This window comes from Dipodomys merriami, unplaced genomic scaffold (genome assembly GCF_024711535.1).
Source record: "Dipodomys merriami isolate MVZ:Mamm:240054 unplaced genomic scaffold, mDipMer1.0.p SCAF_8, whole genome shotgun sequence".
In the NCBI taxonomy this organism is placed as follows: domain Eukaryota; kingdom Metazoa; phylum Chordata; class Mammalia; order Rodentia; family Heteromyidae; genus Dipodomys; species Dipodomys merriami.
Genome location: NW_027206401.1, coordinates 22,526,323 through 22,541,879, shown reverse-complemented (window position 1 = coordinate 22,541,879; position 15,557 = coordinate 22,526,323). Strand labels below are relative to the sequence as shown.

General features: G+C 42.2%; 1 protein-coding gene across 2 annotated transcripts in view; it reads right to left on the bottom strand.

Annotated features, from left to right (window-relative positions):
• Positions 1-921: 921 nt before the first annotated feature.
• Slc2a12 (solute carrier family 2 member 12) overlaps positions 922-15,557 on the bottom strand; it is a 50,602-nt gene continuing 35,966 nt past the window's right edge. For both annotated transcript variants that reach the window (XM_070010553.1, XM_070010554.1), the window contains exons 3-5: positions 12,055-12,177; positions 8,650-8,782; positions 922-3,075 (exon numbers count right to left, since the gene is read on the bottom strand). In XM_070010553.1, the coding sequence (XP_069866654.1) occupies positions 2,922-3,075; positions 8,650-8,782; positions 12,055-12,177 (410 nt within the window). In that variant the 3' untranslated portion in view covers positions 922-2,921. The remainder of the gene's footprint in view (positions 3,076-8,649; positions 8,783-12,054; positions 12,178-15,557) is intronic.

Genomic DNA, 15,557 nt, shown 5'->3' with positions numbered 1-15,557 from the left:
TTTCCCCTCTGTGTTTTATGTAATGGAGCTAAGGAGTGACTTCAGTACACAAGATTGCTCCTCTTAACGTTTTAACAGATGAACATTTATGAGACAGGGTCCTGGCCTACAGGGCTTGGAAATGGTAATGCCGGATCAGTCCACAAACTCACACCTATGGGTGCAGCATATCTAGTCCTGATTTTATCTAGAAATAAGCTGGGTGTAGAGTCACAGTCACCTCTCAGTGGAAACATAATAGAAACAGTATTTCTTATGAAAACTTGCAACACCTGAGCCTCCGTGGTTAGTATATTTTTTTGTACCATACACCATATTATAAAATCTGGAAAAGCTAACTTAAGCACTGACACTGAAGAGTACATACTATTTTTTGTTTTCTTCCTTCTCAAAAGCCTTCCCCTACCCTGCCTCTCCCCTATAAATAGGGGGGGAAAGGCCATTATACATTTTTATGAAAAATTTGTGTGATTTTTAAACTTTAATTTTTTACATTTGTGCTTTTTAGTTATCAGTAGCATAGCTAAACCTCTAAATAGAGAATAAACTTAGATGAAAGCTACAAGCAGACCTTTTTAAAGTTTTGAGATGTTTCCATTTAGTTAATTAACAGTAATAAGTGAGTCTCTATTTTGCAGTACACACACACACACGGAAATACAGGAGAAAAATGTAATTGTATAGCCAAGGTGCAGATCCAGATGCATTTCTTTTGAGTGTTCAGATGACTTGGAAACCAGGCAGATCAGAAGTTTTGGAAATGCCTGTCAGGGTCTGGATGCAGGGCAGCTGCGTGCTCAACACCTGCCAGTGTCTGTGGGTGGATCCCCTATACGTAACAAAGCTAGGACAGAGTGTGTCTGATGTCTTCTGGTTTTTCACAAGTACTGTACATTTTTTAATAAATAAAAACTGTGAATATATGCATACAAATTATAAGTATCTCCCCTTTTTATTTTTGAAAACCACAACAGTTTATTTGGCGGGGGGGCAGGATGGGGGGGGCAGGGAAGGGGCAGGTGGGTATTGGGTTATCTTGAAGTCAACAAAATTGTTGAGTTACAGACAGGATAAGAAAAGGAGAATAGGAGAGAATGCTGGCAACACTGAAGTTGAAGTCTAGTAGTAAACTAGCTTGGTTATGTCCTGCCCATTTGCAATGAATAGCCAAACCAGAAAACCACCAAAGGTTATGAAGTGTCTGAACTTGAATTGTGCAACAGTTTTTAAAACTATCTGATGTTTAACCAAACCAAAAAGTTCATGTTAATAACCTGTTTTGGGTTTTTAAGACTCTTGGCATGTAATTCCACCAGACGGCATGCTAAATTAAATTGATCCTTACAGAATGCACTTTCCCAAACAAAATATATGGCATCCTCTTAATTGCGTATGAAACATACCATGATAGAAATGAAACTACCGGTCTTCCCTTGTGGCTTCTTCTGCCAGCTTTAGATGACATGTTTCAGAAGTAAGACAATCATGCTCCTTAGTCATAGCTAATTTCCATTTTACTGTTGCTTACATAGATTTATAGTCTTCTTACTTAAAGGGGAGCAAGATCATGAACCCTTCTGCCAATGGTGGGGACTAGTAGGAAAATTACAACTTAAATAACAAAGGAGTTTAGCCTTTGGCTTCTCTTTTCTTTAGGTTAATCATTATTTTTAAAAAGTTATTTTCAAGCTCTGTCATTGTGCTTTTCAAGCTTTTGTGTTTCTATAGCTTATATTGGTAAATTTCCCTATCAGCTCTTTAAAGTTTTAACTAAGGAAATACAGGACAGAGCATTCCATTGTATGGGTAAAAGCCAAGTTGCTGATGTAGGTTGGCTCTTTCTTCACAGCGAACATAGGGAAGAAATTGTCCTAATGTCTGAATGTCATTTATTACATCTGCATGTATCTATAAATCAGCATTGATTGTAGCCTGTGTGCTGTAATCTGAGGTAGTTTCTATTCCTGAGCAGTGAGAAGAATTGCAGGAAATTGAATTATTATAAGCCATCATGAAAAGCATCCAGGAAGAGAATAGGTGACTTAATAACAAACATAGTTGTACAGAGATTTAGATAAATTGCCAACTTTTTGATGCTTTATTAACAGCTGCTTCTAAATAATATGGTCCCCGGATTTTGAAATTGACCTTTCTAATTACTAAAAAAATAATAAAAATGGAAAAAAATGCTTATTTTTCTCAGTCTTACAGAAGCATTTCTGTAAATGTTTTATAATACAAAATTCATAAAGGTTGTTTTCCATTAAATTGCACTTCGTAATTTATCAAATAAACTGCATAGTTTTTCTACTTGTGGACTAGGAATTACCACTAAAATCCTAGCCAAAACCCTATCCTAATCTAGAACATAGGTGCAATTAAATTGTCCTTATTATGTGTCTTGGGCTTTTTTTTTTTTTTAAATATAAGACCCAGTGCAGGTAAATGTATCTTAGTAGGAAAAGATGTAAGCATCTGTCCAGAAACGTGTCTGAATGGTAAAGTGACTGGCCTTCATATATACATACATACATACATATGTATGTATGTATATATGTAGTTGTTTGTTTTTTATAAAAAAGGTAGATCTCAACACTAGGACCTGGTCTTTCAAAGACTGCTCTGTGAAAAAGCAGAAAGTGTTGAGTCTGTTGGTTTTGTGTGTGTGTGTGTGTGTGTGTGTAACCTAATACCTTGTTCATAATTAAATATTGCTTAGGTCCTTATAAGTCATCTATCTCTTGTAGTTCCTTACAGGGAAAAGCAATTAAATATTGGGTATGTTTATAATGTCAGTGTGTCTCTTAAAAACAGTTCCTGGAAGAAAGGCATGGAGTGACCCATGTGTGTTGGTACAGAGACACTCCACAAGTATTGTAGTGTTCTTGTGCTGTGTACGCATGTGTAAGGTCTTGAGGCTGTCAGGGGTCTAGAGAAAGCTGCCGTGGCTCTTCGCTCCCACACAGCTTTTTACACTCTGGGATCTGCTCCTGGGGTTTTCTTTTTTGAAGCTGTGTTGGCACTAACTCTTCTTTGTGATGACTCATAAAGCAAATGTTGTTTTTCACATAGTTCCTGAGAGAAAGAAACACTAATGAAAATGTCGTTCTTAATTTACTTGAAGAAAAATGTGTGAGTTATTATTTTAAAACCCACCCAGGGATTTTAATGTTTTAGCTGTGATAAATGTATCCTGAAACTCAGTCTATATCACAAACATTTGGTCATGCAAAGGATAAGTTGGGTTGTATCCTCAACACAACCATCCTGCTGCAGACCAGGACTTCCAAAGGTAGCATTACATACTAGTAGAGAGTTCATCCCAAATCCTATTTCATTGTCTTTGGTTTTTCTAACTCAACCAGTATGCCTGTAATTATGTCTGCATGTTTCAGCCTTGCATTTACCCCAGCCTCCTGCATTAATACATTGTTTCTTAGAGGTTGATTCCATCAGCATAAAAATAGGATACCGCACTTAGCTTTTTTTTTTTTTTTTAAATTAAAGAAGGGAGCCACCTTTGAAATTCCCTCCTATTTAAATCTTTTTTTGTACCTTAACCAATGAACCAAGTGACTGCCACATTAAGGTAGTATGGGTGGGGTGGCTGAAGGCTTGTTTTCAAGGAGAGAAACAGCATGACATTTTAAGTAGTAAAAGTGCTAGTGAGGAAAGTAAGCAGGGAAAGGGAAAATGAATGACTTGGTTGGGAAGGATTATATTACAGTTGACATCTGCTAAAGAGACATTTGATCCCAAAGTGGAACATAGAAGGAAACCATGTGCAGAATTCCAGAGAACTGAAACTGGGGACAGGTAAATAGGCTGGTCCTTGGAATTTGAAGTCTTCAGGATGGGGAGTACTTCATCTTTGTATATTTGTGTGTGTTCATAATCCTACAGCAGGGGGAAATGGATGGCATAATCAGTGTACAAATAGAAAGCATTGGCTTATGTACCAAAGCAGAATATGTGTATAGATGTGGGTAGGTTAGATCTTGTGGTGGGAGGGCTGAGTGGGTTCCATTAGTGTTCTCTCAGTGAACTAAAGTCACCCACAGAAAAAGTGGGAGGTGGTACTAGAAGCTTGAGAGAGTAGAGATGTGAAGTCACCATGCCATGCTGGAAAGCCAACGCCAGAGAATTGCAATAGCTTGCAAGTCTGCCATAAAGATCTACCTGCAATTTATGTTCACAAATGTAAAACAAGGCTGTCAGCATAGTGTATATTCTCTTTAGGCATACTAGCTCCTCAGAGGGATAAAATAAAAGTGGATGTAGTCAGAGTGGTGTTTTGTGTGAATGACTGGGAAAGCATGAAGGGAGGGAGAAGAAATACATAAAGGAGTGAGCCTGGTGGTGCATGGGATACAGCAGGATAAGAAAGGAAGTAAAATGTGGGCACCTTGGTGGCTTCCAACTCTGGAGGGACAGAGGATTTGTCAGCTTCCCTGAGGAAGTAACTTGAGAAGACAGAGATGGTGAAAGGGACGCTTGACAGTCTAGGATGTAACAGCATAACCTCTTCATAGAGTGGACTAGAGCTGATGCCTACACCTCTGTTCTCGAAAGCCCTCACTCCACTGAGACTACCCAACAAACCTATGTACCCCTGTTTGTAACACCCTGTAACACTTCATTTGGCTTGTGTGATACTCTAGTCTGGCCTTCCTCCACCCTCACTGTTGGCTCCTTTTAATACTTCTTTACCTTTCCTCTCTTTGATCTCTTAAAATTTGTATAACCTAAGGCTTAGTGTAATCTTAGGTCTCCTTCTCTTCTTCACTTCTAACCAGATGACCTCGTCTGGTTCCATGACTTGAAAGCCACTTACGAGCTGATAGCCTCCCACATTCAACTCTAAACCAAAGACTCCAGAAACGTCAGACTTACGTATGTATCCATCTATCAATAACATACCTCTATTTTGATGTCTAGTGGACATCTCTAGATAAATATATTCAAAGCAGAACAGTCATTTCCTGTGCCCTGAAGAGTAGGTCTTTAAGCCGTCCCCCATCCTACCTGCCACCCAGTTCTTCAAGTTAAAAACTTGAGGTGTCACCCACTGCAGTGATATGCCAAGAGATTGTTCCAGGTGCTGAGAAACAGCAGTGAGTAAAATATGCAAAATTCCTGCTCTCCAGGAATTAAATGAGGAGATAATAAGCCAAGTAAAAGAATGTTTCAGCTTTGGTTAAGACAGAAGTAGGTCAGTAGATGTATAAAGTTGGAGATGCGGTGGTTTTAAACAGGATGGCAGGAAAGGTAGGAGATGGAGCAGTGAGCTGTATGTTGAGGGCAAAGACAGAAAACCAGTGCAAACCCATTTTTATAAGATGAGTTCTTTGTTGCTTTGTATGTCCCTCCCCCATGTTATTAACCCCTGTGGTCACTGTATTTGATGTTGGATTAATTTGTGGAGGGGAAGGGAAAAAACAAATTGTTTAAAATACTGGTGGGGGGGGACAAGGCAGGGGAGGGAGATAAGAGGGCAGGGAGGGAAGCGATGGGAAGGGGAAACAAAGGAGGAGGCAACAATGCTTGATAAGAAATGTACTCATTACCTTGCCCATGTAATTGTAACCCCTCTGTATGGTATTTTCACAATTAACAACCCCCCCCCCCAAAAAAAAAACAGTGCAAAGACTCTGGGTCTTGAGCGTGTCTGGTGAGCCTGGGCTATAGCAGAGGCTGGTATGGCTGAAGAAGGGAGATGGTAGAGTGGCTGAAAGGACTGGCCACTCCCAGGAGTATTGGGAAGGAGGTATAGTGTGTGCGGATATAAATCCTGATGTGGATGGTGTCCTGTTGTGTCTACTTACTCAGTGAGTTCAGAGCAAGGACCATGCTAAGTGGGGAGGTTAGGAGGTTTCTGGAGAGAGGAGGTGATATTGGGCATTGTCTGGAACAATGGCAGATTTAGTGGACTAGGGATCTGGGTCGTTGCCAGCACTGAGGGCCACTTGACGTCAGTCATGATTGAAAACAAGCCCTAGATCTGTGCTGCTCTGTGCCTCATTTGGCAGCAGATGTTCACTTGAGCATACCTTAACATAAACTACTGGCCTGGGTAAAACCCTTTGGTGGTCTGTGAACTGAGGATGAAACTCCAGCTCCTCAGGAGGTCTACAAAGCTATTTACACTGGTCTAGCTAACCCTTCCTAATTCAGCAAGCATCTGCAGCCTTCTGGCCTTTTAATTTTCCTGAAACAGATCAAGCCTGTGTTTGCTTAGCCTGTGTGTGTGTGTGTGTGTGTGTGTGTGTGTGTGTGTGTGTGTGTGTGTGTGTGTGTGTGTGTGTGTGTGTGTGTGCGCGCGCGCGCGTGTGCATGCGTGTATGTGCTACTGCACAGACTTGAACTCAATAATTAGGGTTAAAGGTATAAGCCACCAGCACCTGGCCCTAGTTAGTATTTGAGCCAGCTCTTGTTTTTGTTTTTGTTTTTGGTCATGGGGCTTGAACTCTAGGTGTGGTGCTGTCCCTCAGCTCTTCAGCTCAAGGCGAGTGCTCTACTACTTGAGCCACAGCAGCACTTCCACTTTTCTGGTGGTTTATTGGAGATAAGAGTCTCACGGACTTTCCTGCCCCAGTTGGCTTTGATCCTCAGATCTCAGCCTCCTGAGTTGCTAGGATTACAGGAGTGAGCCACCGGCTGGCAAGCCAGCTCTTCTTGATACAAATCCTCTCCCCACCCCAATCTTTCAAGTAAAACTTACCTTTTACAATAACTTCCTCTGATTACCCAACCAAAATAGTCCCTCCCATCCCCCCACAAACCATGTTTTAGTTCTGGTATTTTTGTTCTTTTTTTTCCTAAAGTGGATGAGGCACCCAGATCAGTGAAAGCCTATTATAGAGGCTGACTGCTTCTTCAGAAGATGCACATTTGCCTGCAAGAATGGCCGCCTCAAATTAACCACTAAAAGTGGAAATAATTGAAGCCTCAGAACTCAAATATGTATAAAACATTTGCTTGTTTGTTTTCTCTTACTGGGAGGGAAAAAAGAATAAAGTCACAGTTGAAAGAGCAAATAGGGCAAACATTCTAAGATTATAGCTGTCAGAGCAGATATTCAAACGAAAATCCTTTCAAATTGCGTTATAGCAGATAGCTTTTCTGACCTCGCAGCTTGAGTCACTGTTTATTTTCTACGGCATGTAACATCCTTGGAAGAATCTTTGTTTTCTCAGCTTTTGTAAAAAAGGCAAAAGAACCCACCTTGCAAGTGGAGAGCAAAATAGTAAGCAATGTGTAGTACCAAATTTAAAGTGAATTTGATATTTTTAAGTTTCTTAGTTGTTAGAACCCATTAGAGTTTTAATCAAGACTGATTTCCCTGGTTATGAAAGTTGGTTCCTTGTTTTGTTAACTTCTAAATTCCTAAAGGCTCACTTAGTTCAGCAGTGACCTTTCTCAATGAGTTCACTTCAGCCACTATGAACCAGCAAGTTCTACAGTTTTTCCACTATCCTTCCTTATAATTTGGTAACTTACCAGTTTTGTTTGCTTTTTGTTACTGACATTTCACTCCAAGATAACTTTGTATAACACGTGCTTTATACATACTTGGATCAGTTTATGTAAGTCTGTTCATATTTTCACTTAAAAGCTGTGTTTCTCTACTATACCCGGCAAAGCATGCCTATAGCTCTTTAGTATTGCATGCATAAGAGTTAGTCATGATTTCTAGAAGCAACTTTGTTCTTTCGGCTCCCAATACTGGGCAGGCTTCACCATAACACACACCTAACAGGTACTGGTGGGATTGTTTTGCCAGCATCTTTCCTGTCTGTCTGCACTGATCTCCTCTATTTTTGTTCTTAGCTTCGGTCCTGTTCTAATTTAAAATTTGTAACGAGCTTGGGGAGAGCATGGATTTAAATTTTAATCGCATAACACAAAAGTAACAAATGAGCCAGGTGCCTGTGGTTCATGCTAATAATCCTTGTTACTCAGAAAGCTGACAGGTGGAGGACTGCAGTTCGAACCCAGCTTGGGGATGTGGAGAGAGTCTTCAAGATTCCATCTCCAATTAACCCTAACCAGCAAAATGTGGGACTGGAAGTAATAGCTTGAGTAGTAAAATGCAACTTCTAGTACAGCTTTTTGCTGGTTAATTGCATATAAGAATCTTTCAGATTTGTCTGTCTGAAGTGCAGTCCTCAACTCTCAGCCACCTGAGTAGCTAAGATTATAGATTTGAGCCACTAATGCCTTGCACCTTCCCTAATACTAACTTGAATGTGCTATCTTTAAGGCAATTGTAGACATTTAGACCGCAGAACTTTTCTGCCAATCATATCCTTAGTAAGAGTTGTACGCTCAAAAACCCATGAGCCTGATAGAGATAAAGGACTAAAGCAATCATTCTGGCCCAGGGCTGGGGCAGCAGGCTTTCAATCTCAACACCTATCCCAAACCCCAAACAAAGTAAGCCTACTTGGCAAGGTTCTCAATCCTTACTAACAGAGCTCTAAAAGGCCGACTTGTTGGAAAACTATGGTTCTGCTTCCTTAGGTGAAGCAGTCACACTAAAGACAAAGCAGAGAGAGCCCCTTGTCTTACACCAAGGACAATCAGATTTACATCATTGGATATACAAACTACATTTTGACCAAAGACTACTGTTGGTTAAATACTTACGCTTTTGCTAGCTCCATTGATATTTGTTCCAAAGAACACCCTTTTGTCTCAGGTATAAACAAAATAACAAACACGAGGGATGCTAGACTCATGATTGTATAAATAAAGCATACCCATGACAGGCCAATAAGATCTGTAACAGACCAAAAAAAAAAATTGATTAGAACTGGGTTTTGTATTGCTTTAATCCCATTTGTAAACACTGCTTCTTAGAGTAGCTCTAAAGCCTTGTGTGTTTTCACACGTCAGCAGGAAGTAGATTCGCAAATTAAAACATAGGTTGCTCTGGAAGTTTCAGTTTTACAAATGACTCCAGCTTTCTTGAGTAAACAGCTGTTACCTAACTACCACAACTCAAGCTCAATGTCATCTTGATGGCATTGGCATGTTTTCCTTTTCAAAATGGTAAAGCACCTTTATTAATATTTTACAAAGCATGTGCTCTTTACAAAAAAAAAACTTCAAACAATGTAGAAGTACGCAGGGAAGGAGGTAAAACATCTTAGTGTTCACAAATGCCCTCCTGGGAATCACCACTGGTACAGATTGGTTTCTATTTGGTGGACAGTATTGTTTTTGGCATTTTTCTTTTTCTTTTGGGGGTTTCTAGGGATTTGAACTCAGGGCCTTACACTTGCTAGGTAAACACTCTATCAACTAAGCCATACCTTCAGACGTTTTTCTGCACTGGTTATTTTATTGTCAAGATGATGTACAGGGGCGTTACAGCTAGTTAAGTAAGGTAGTGAGTACATTTCTTGTCTAACTTGTTACCCCCTCCCTCATTTTCCCCCCTCTTTCCCTCCCTCCACCCTCAATCTCCCCATTGCACTGGTTATTTTTGAAATACATTTTACCTCCTGCCTGGGCACTTGCTTGGACCTCGATCTACCTTTTGGAGGCTTCCCTCATAGCTAGTATGACAGGTGCATGCCACCGCACCTGCCTTCTTTTGTTAGAATGGAGTCTCACAAATTTAGTTCTCCTGATCTCAGCCTCCTACATAGTTAGAATGTTAGGTGCACACCACTGGCACCCAGCTTGGTAGGCATTTTTAATGTCATCTATGTACAGATGGGCTTTTCTTGGAATAAACTCTCCTTACTTTGATTTGAATAAATAATTTCATGCCAGCAATACTGCATTATTTTTACATTTATTTATTTATTTATTTATTTATTATTTATTTATTTATTTATTTATTTATGTCGTGGGCCATGGGGCTTAAACTCTGGCCCTGGGCACTGTCCCTCAGCTCTTCAGCTCAAGGCAAGTGCTCTACCGCTTGAGCCACAGCACCACTTCTGGTTTTCTAGTGGTTTATTGGAGATTGGAGTCTCATGGAGTTTCCTGCCCAGGATGGATGGCTTTGAACCATGATCCTCAGATCTCAGTCTCAGTAGCTGGGGTTACAGGCATGAGCCACCGGTACCCAGTTCATTTATTTATTTTTGTCTGTCATGGGGCTTGAACTCATAGCCTGAGCACTTTCCAGGCTGTATCAGCAAGAAGGAAGAACTTCAAGATTTTGATAGCTTTCATTTGTCAACCTAGATTTTCCCTAGAGTCCTTCTAGCCAAAGAGATAGAACCTTTGGAGTCACTGGTCAAGTTCAAGTTATGCTAAGTGATGAGAGGTGGTCCCCAAATGAATCTACCATTTGTACTGTGATGAACCCTGGCTCACAGCAAAAATTCCAGTATATCAGGAAGCCCTGGGGGAGTAGCTGGCTCAGACCAACTGCGGATGAGATCTGCAAATAGCCCTTGACAGCTGCAGTCACAACCACAGTGGGTCGAGCAGCAAAACTGGCCTAGGGTTGTATGCCACGGCCCTGCAATTCTCTTTGCAGTTTTAACTAGTCCTTTCTCTCTGTGCTTGCTACTGGTACTGGATTTGTCCAGCTGTTTGCTTCATAAAGCTCTTATAACATTGGTCCATCTTTCGCCTCTCTGGATAGAACTTGGGAAAGGTGCTATCTGTGGCTCATGCCTGTAACCCTAGCTACATAGGTAGCTGAGATCCGAGGATTATAGTTTGGAGCAGCCCAAGTAGGAAAGTACATGAGATTCTCATTTCTAATTAATGACCAAAATGCCAGAAGTAGAGCTGTGGCTCAAGTGGTAGAGCACTAGTCCTGAGTGAAAAAGGACGCAGGGACGCAGGGACACAGGACATGTGCTACAAGTATACTGAACAAAATCCAGGCACTGAAAAATTCTACAGAACAAAGGAAGCTGGTTCTACGCTAAAATAAAAGATGGGGTAAAGGGTGCAGGGAATGGAGGCAGGTCTCAAATTACAAAACACACTAAGAAAACTGTAAGTTATGTGTTTGGACCCGATTCATCCACAGTATAACAGAGTTATAAGACAATTGGTAGCCTGGGAACACAGTGGATTTGTGTCTGCCTATCTTTTTCATTCTTTTTGGCACTACTGGGCCTCAAAAGTACTCTATTGCTTGAGCCATGCTTCTATCCCCTTGTGTTAATTTGTTTTCCAGATAGGATCTTGAGCTGTCATCTGGTCTGCACTGTACTACAGTCTGCCCAACTGCTTCTTACATAGCTGAGAATATAGGTATGCACCACCAGGCTCAGTTTATTTGTCGAAGTGGGAGTCTCAATGACTTTTTGCCCAAGCTGACCTCAAACAGTAATCTCTGCCTCCTGTGTAGCTGGGATTATGAGCATGAGCCACCTCACCTGGCTTGGGTCTTGTACTTTGCACGAGCATGGTCTCAGACTGTGTTCCACCTACCTCTTCCTTCTGAGTGGCTAGGATTACAGATGTGTGCCACCATACCTGGCCCCAGAGTAGGTATGATTATTAATATTCTTTTTTGTTTTCCCCTCAGTCGTGGGGCTTGAGCTCTGGGCCTGGGCACTGTCCCTCAGCTCTTCAGCTCAAGACAAGCGCTCTACCACTTGAGCTATAGCACCACTTCCAGTTTTCTGGTGGTTAATTGGAGATAAGAGTCTTATGGACATTCCTGCCTAGCCTGGCTTGGAATTGTAATCCTCAGATCTCAGCCTCCGGAGTAGCTAGGATTACAGGTGTGAGCCACCGGCACCTAGCCGATTATTAATATCCTTAAGTGTAGAGACTGTATTATCATTTCATTTTCTTTTAAATGTCTTATCCTTTGGAGGTCATGGCTGAAATTTTACAGACAAATGCCAGTGTGGGATATGACTCAAAATAACTTGAAAAGGGGAAGAGCAGGCCAGATGGTGAGTTAATTAACACTGAGAATTGTGTTGTGTGCTGGGTGTCAGGTTCCTTCTCATCTGTCCTGGATGTGTGTGAAAACTTCTACAACATTTTTTTTTTTTTTTTGTCTGAAGACAAACTTCTCTAAAAGGTCAAGATCCAGGCAGGAGAGGAAAACTACCATCTTACCGGTGACTGTCAGAAAGGTCAGTGAGATGAGGAGATTGATACCCCAGTTCATGCTGGAAGTTAGAGCCATGGCCCGTCCTCTGATGCCACCAGGAAAGATCTCGCTAAGCACCAGCCAGGGCACTGGAGGAAGAGAGAGAGGGACAGATGACCGCAGGGCCAGTGAAGAGAATCAGATTCCAGGGTGGGTGACTTACCTCTCCTCCCTCATCCTACCTGCATTTGTGCTTGGAGCCCAAGGCCATTTCAAATCTCAACAGAACAGCCCAGAAAAGTGATCATGTTAGCTTTACCTCTGGCCCAGGGAGAGAAACTTGCATGGGAGGGGCAGAGCTGAGCTGCTGGGATCTGACACAGGCCTGGGAAGCTCAGCGTGTGGGGTAAGGAGAGCCAGCTTTGTCTGTGTGCCCAGTGCCTCAAGGCCAGATTCCAGCTGCACTTGCTCTGGACAGTGCCCTTCCCTAAGTCCTCTTTCCCCTTGACCTTGGAGAAGTCGGCCATCACAGCTGAGGGGTGACCCGAAATAAGGCACAAAGGCTAGAGGACGTCTGCTATTCTCCCTCCTCCCACTTGGGCCTTTTGGCCTTGGAGAAGCTGGGCAGAGAAAAGCCTGAATTAAACAGAGCTCCAGATAGGATGGTTACACCAGACTAGACATGTGAGTTTTTGCGAGATGACACTTCCTGGCATCAAAATGGATGAGAGAACTTCATTATCAATAGTAACACTAGCGGGACTGCTTGGGAGGATGAGCCTCGCAAACCAATTTGCCTAATGAAATAAAGATGAGTTCTTACTTCAGCCTGACCTGAATTTGCACACATTTCTACAATGCTTTCTCATTTGATCCTCACCAGCTCTCACAAAGTAGGAACTAAAGGGGCAGGCGAATGGAGAGAGGAAAGGTGGGTGAATGCATTTGTAATAGCCAATGTACAGATGCACAAAAGGAACCAGGTAACTTGAGAGGATAAGTGGGGTTGGGAGAGGTGGGGAACAATGCTGAAAAGGGTGATGTTGATCAAGAGACATTGTACTCCTAAGCTGACATGTTGAATTGAAACCCTTTCATATGACTTCTTAAAGAATAATAATAATAATAATAGAACAAAGAACTATTGCTACTTGTCTTCTGTGTAAGAGATTGAGGCTTTGAGGAACTAATTTCTCAAGATCACAAAGCTAAGATCCTAAGTGACAGAGGTGGTATTAAAGGCTGACAGGCTTAGGAGCGCATGCATTTTAATCACTTGTGCTTCCTGGGTAGTGGCTCCAGTAAATGTGTGTTAATTAATGAATGGGAATGTAAGCAGAGCTGATTGTATGGAAAGGACGTGGGAGCTGCCCCAGCCCTGCCTCTCTGAAACCTAACACACTGCACGCTCAATATCTCCACCCACCTACCACAGAATCCTCACCTGGGAGCAGCACCTAGCAAGCCAGGGAGGGGCCCACCTGCCAGCAGCCTCTGAGACTGCCCATTCCCTAACTGAGCAGTCAGCTGTGCCTCAAAATGAACAATTTCCAGGGCTGGGAAGGTGGCTCAGTGGGGGAGTGCTTGTCTTGTATGCATGAAGCCCTGGGTTGGATTCCTCAGCACCACATAAGCAGAAAAAGCTGGAAGTGGCACTATGGCTCAACTGGTAGAGCGCTAGCCTTGAGCTGAAGAGCTGAGGGACAGCGCCCAGGCCTAAAGTTCTAGGCCCCATGACCAACAACAAAAAAACCCCACCAATTTCCTCTCATGTCATATCATAGGCAGCAGAGAAAACATCTGCTTAGAGTAAATGTGTTGTTTTAAAATAAGAAAAAAAATGGAATCGAATTGTAGAAGGGGACTGGAAAAATATTTTTTTCCCCTTGATGATCTTCTCCAAATGAATCTGTCCCAGGTCTCCTTGAAGACATGACACATAACTCATCAAAGCAACATGATTATCATTGTTCTAGTTCATGAGGAATTTTACTTATTATGCCATTTGGAGGTACTGGGATTTGTACTCAGGGCCTTATACGGTACTCTAACACTGAGCTATGTCTCTAGCCAACTGTTTCTAAACTGTCTTTAAATTTTAAAAAAATTTACAGTTTTATTGTTATTATTAAGGTGCTGTACAGAGGGGTTACACATACATGAAACAGTACAGAGTCCATTTCTTTTTGGACTATGCCACCCCTTTCCTCTCTTTCCTCCACTTTTTCCTTCCCATCCCCACCTACAAGTTGTGTACTTCATTTTCAACATAGTGTCTAGTAAGTACCATTGCTGCATTTATTTACCCATTGTCCCTTCATTTCTGTTCTCCCCTTAGACTTCCCAATTCAGTTACTTTTTAATTAAGGTCTCCAGTTCTTTCCTTAGACAGCAGTCCTCCTACCTATAGCTTCCTCCATCACTGGGATTACAGGCGTGAGCCACCACACCCAGCCTTAATGCATTCTAAGATACTCTCCAGGCCTACCCTCTCACCTCATTTTCTCTTCTCCCACCCCTTTCTACCTCAGAAGACTTACACTAGATTCTGACAGATGATAGCCCTGATGGAACCCTTTACCTGAATGAAGCCGGCTTAGTGTTCAGGTAACCTTTCCCCAGCTCTGCAAGGCTGAGGCCCTCGCTTCGTAAAGAGATACCTGCAGAGTTCAACAAATGGTCTTTGGGGTGCTTTTTTTTTTTTGCTCTGGTAATTGTCCTTGGGAAAATATAAAAGTCCATAAATTCAAATTTTAAGCCAAATAATCTAGGCCACAGCCTGGTGTATGCCCCATCTTACCATAGCTACTTGATGAGGTGGAGCCGAGGGTCTCTAATGCCTGTGCTTTCCAGTCGTGGGCAAGAGATGGGGAATGGGAGCTCCTTCCTTCCTTCCTTCCTTCCTTCCTCTCTTTCTTTCTCTCTCTCTTTCTCTCTTCCTCTCTTTCTTTCTCTCTCTCTCTCTTTCTCTCTTTCTCTCTTTCTTTCTTTCCTTTCTTCAGACCAGATCAACTTTAATGGAGAGTTGAAGAGGGATGCCATGGGGGCCTGAGGAGGGTCAGAAGACATGAGGCATGGTGCACTAGTGGCAGGGGTGGAGGGCTTAAGTAGGGTCATGGTTATGGACAGCATCACAGGGAGCTTGAGGGTTCAAAGGGTCTCAGTTTCTTTTACTAGAGGAGTTGTCGCAGGTTTTCTTGATCCACCTGCCAGCCCTACCTTAACATCATCTCTCCACTCTCTTCTTCCTGATTCCACCTTTCATCATGATGCTCTCTCTCTCTCTCTCTCTCTCTCCCCCTCTCCCCCTCTGTGTGTGTGTGTGTGTGTGTGTGTGTGTGTGTGTGTGTGTGTATGTGTGTGTGTGTGTGTGTGTGTGTGTGTGTGTATAAAAGTACTGGGGCTTGAATTCAGGCCCTAGGTGCTATCCTTTAGGTTTTTCCACTTAATGCTGGTGCTCTACCACTTGAGTCACACATTCTTTTCCAGCTTTTTGATGGTTAATTAGAAATAAGTATCTGCCGGAAGT